This window comes from Physeter macrocephalus, chromosome 14 (genome assembly GCF_002837175.3).
Source record: "Physeter macrocephalus isolate SW-GA chromosome 14, ASM283717v5, whole genome shotgun sequence".
Classification (NCBI taxonomy): Eukaryota; Metazoa; Chordata; class Mammalia; order Artiodactyla; family Physeteridae; genus Physeter; species Physeter macrocephalus.
In genome coordinates this window covers 87,819,275-87,821,936 of record NC_041227.1, presented here as the reverse complement: position 1 = coordinate 87,821,936, position 2,662 = coordinate 87,819,275, and the positions used below count along the sequence as shown (strand labels likewise).

Sequence of the window (2,662 nt, the reverse complement as noted above, 5' to 3'; positions counted from 1 at the left end):
CTACGCGGCACGTGGGATCCTCCCGGACCGGGGCACGAACCCGCGTCCCCTGCATCGGCAGGCGGACTCTCAACCACTGCGCCACCACGGAAGCCCAGGGATGGAGTTTTATGAGAGGTGAGATGCGGTGCCGTTTTCCCAACAGCTCCACGGGGGGTCCCACAACTACCCGCTGACCATTCTGCTCACTCCCCACAGAAGCCCTTCCGACAGCCCCGCAGCAGTAGGAGCAGGGGTCCTCGGTCCTGCGTGGGCACTGGACTCGGAAGGGTCCATCTTGTAGGGATCTCTAGGACACAGCCCATGACTGTGAAATCAAAGGCTAGGAAGGAGAAGTAATTCACCATCATCCTTCTTGCCAAAGAACCCCCAGACCTTCTCAGCTCGCTTCTCCGGGGTGTTCTCATCTTCCGGAAGATGCTTCACGTCCTCAGGACTGATCATCTTGAAAATAGCCTGCACCGAATCAAGAGGGAGAACCCATGAGAGGGAGTAATTCTGGGGAAACCCATGTCGCTAACCAGGATGCGCCACAGCAGAGATTAAAATGCAGATGCTCAGGCCCCAGCCCGCCCTACTGAATCCAAGTTCCTGGGGGTGGGGAAGGGGCATCTGTACTTCTGAGATCCTCAGAAGGGACAGGGAATGTGGGGGAGGGGTGAAGACGGCTTTCCCTTCTTATTTTGTCCCTTTCTGCACTGTTTGAATTTCCTGCCCCTGTAGACATATTACTTTCATCTTATTAAAAAAAATGAAAATAAGAATCAAAAACTTCCTGATGATAATCCCATTGCAGCCCCGAGGCTGCAATTTGGGTACTGGTACCTTTAACCCCACTCCCCAGAAGTTTTAGAATATAAAACGGCTTCTTCTGGGTCCAGGTGGTACCTTGGTTGTAAGGGCTAATATTTGTTAAGTGATTAACACCTGCCACTTTTCTAAGCGCTTTTACCTGTAAACTCATGACAAGTTTATGAGGTGGGGGTTATTGGCCGCATTTCACAGAGGAAGAAACTGAGCCAACTAACTTGTTAGAAGTCACCCAGCCAGAAGCAGAAGAGTGGAGATTCTAAGCCAGGCAAGTTTGGTTCTAGAACCTCTGTACTTGAATCGCGTGCTATTCTGGAATGTCTTGGAGAGCATGCTAGGGGCTGGGGAAGGTCTCGGGAAGCCCCTCATTTACCCTCCTGCTCAGGGAGGGATCCAGAGAAAGATTTAGTCTAAAGCTCAAGGATCCGTCTCACCTCCCTCTAGTCTCATTAATAAAGGAGTTGGATGGACAATATCCAGCAAAGAAGGAAGTGCCTCCCGACCTGTGATCAGGGAAAGGGACAAGGTGGTCTCGATGTGCCCTTTCAGCTCCAGGTTACTAGGATTCCACCAGGCCTTGGAGACATTGGGGAGCCAGCCAGGCAGGGGCAGTAATGCCTGTGAAATTAACCTGGAGGGAAGATCAGCAGCTTTAGAAGCCCCCTTTCAGCTCCCTGTGCCGTAACAAGAGAAGCAAGGAAACCAAACCCAGCAGCTGGGACAGCAGCCTTGCTGACAGCGCTCAGAGCTCAGAGGTTCCCAGCGCTGAAGTGCAGAGGCTCCCTTAACTCCTCTGTCTGTTCTGAGCCAGGGAACCATGTGCAGGCTGGACGGCTAAAGGCTAGGAGTGACTGGCTGCCGGCCCATCCCGCTTCTAACGCCGAGGATGGACTGTCAGGGCCTTGGTGAATGGACCGAGAATGAACAATTGCATCCTCACCCTGGGCGCTGGGAGATTATATGGTTTTCTCGAGGCCATGCAGTTTGGTGGTGAAGTAGTTGGGACTAGAATCCTTAACTCGGACTCCCAGGCCAGTGACCTTGAACCTGGTGAATAGTAGAGGCTCGGCATCGTCTTGCACAGCCTCAGCTCCCCTCCTTCTCTCCTCCCCCAACTCCTCCTTTCCCTGAAGGAGCACCAACTTGTAGGCCTCCGCTGGGCCTGGCATCCTGTAGGTGGTTCTGAGGGAGTGGTCCCCATCCCAGGCCACCTGCCAATCCAGGGGAGCTTGTTCTACAGGCCGCGCCCGGAGGCCAGCGAGGTTCCCACACACACCTGCCCCTAATGGGAGGCCCAAGCAGGGTCCACTTACCACAAGCTGCATGCTTAGCTATTTCATTTATGGTTTCTCCTAATAAGGGTGGAAGAACTGTGCAAATGAAAGCAGGATTGCAAATGCATCAAAAATTATATAAAATATGAAAAATATTCTCTCTCTAACAATGGAATTAGAGAAATAAGTGGCAAGTGGCATGGGGTAGTGGGGCAAAAAAAGATCCTGTAAAACGATACTAAATGAAGGGAAATAGAAATGATATAATAGGAAAAAATAGAAGCATCTTCGTTGTCCAAAAATATAGGGATGGTTAAATAATTTTATGGCATGTTCAGAAGATGGAATTCTAAGCAGCTATTAAAGAGTTTGATATTGAAAACATTCATAATAAAATAGTGGCTGAAAAAAGTATACTAAAAACCGTATGTGACTATGTCATAGTTCTAAAATTATTTTTAAATCTACAGATAGAAGATTGGAAAGGAGTATACCCATATGTTGACAGTAGTTTTCTCTGGATAATGAAATTAAAGGTTATTTTCTTTTTTTTTTTTTTTTTTTAAAGTGGTACGCGG

The 2,662-nt window shown here is 49.1% G+C and overlaps 1 protein-coding gene across 1 annotated transcript in view; it reads right to left on the bottom strand.

Moving 5' to 3' along the window:
• Positions 1-2,662, bottom strand: part of RCVRN (recoverin) — an 8,030-nt gene that overhangs the window by 3,842 nt on the left and 1,526 nt on the right. The window contains exon 2 of the mRNA XM_007104354.3: positions 345-456. Within this exon, the coding sequence (XP_007104416.1) occupies positions 345-456 (112 nt within the window). The remainder of the gene's footprint in view (positions 1-344; positions 457-2,662) is intronic.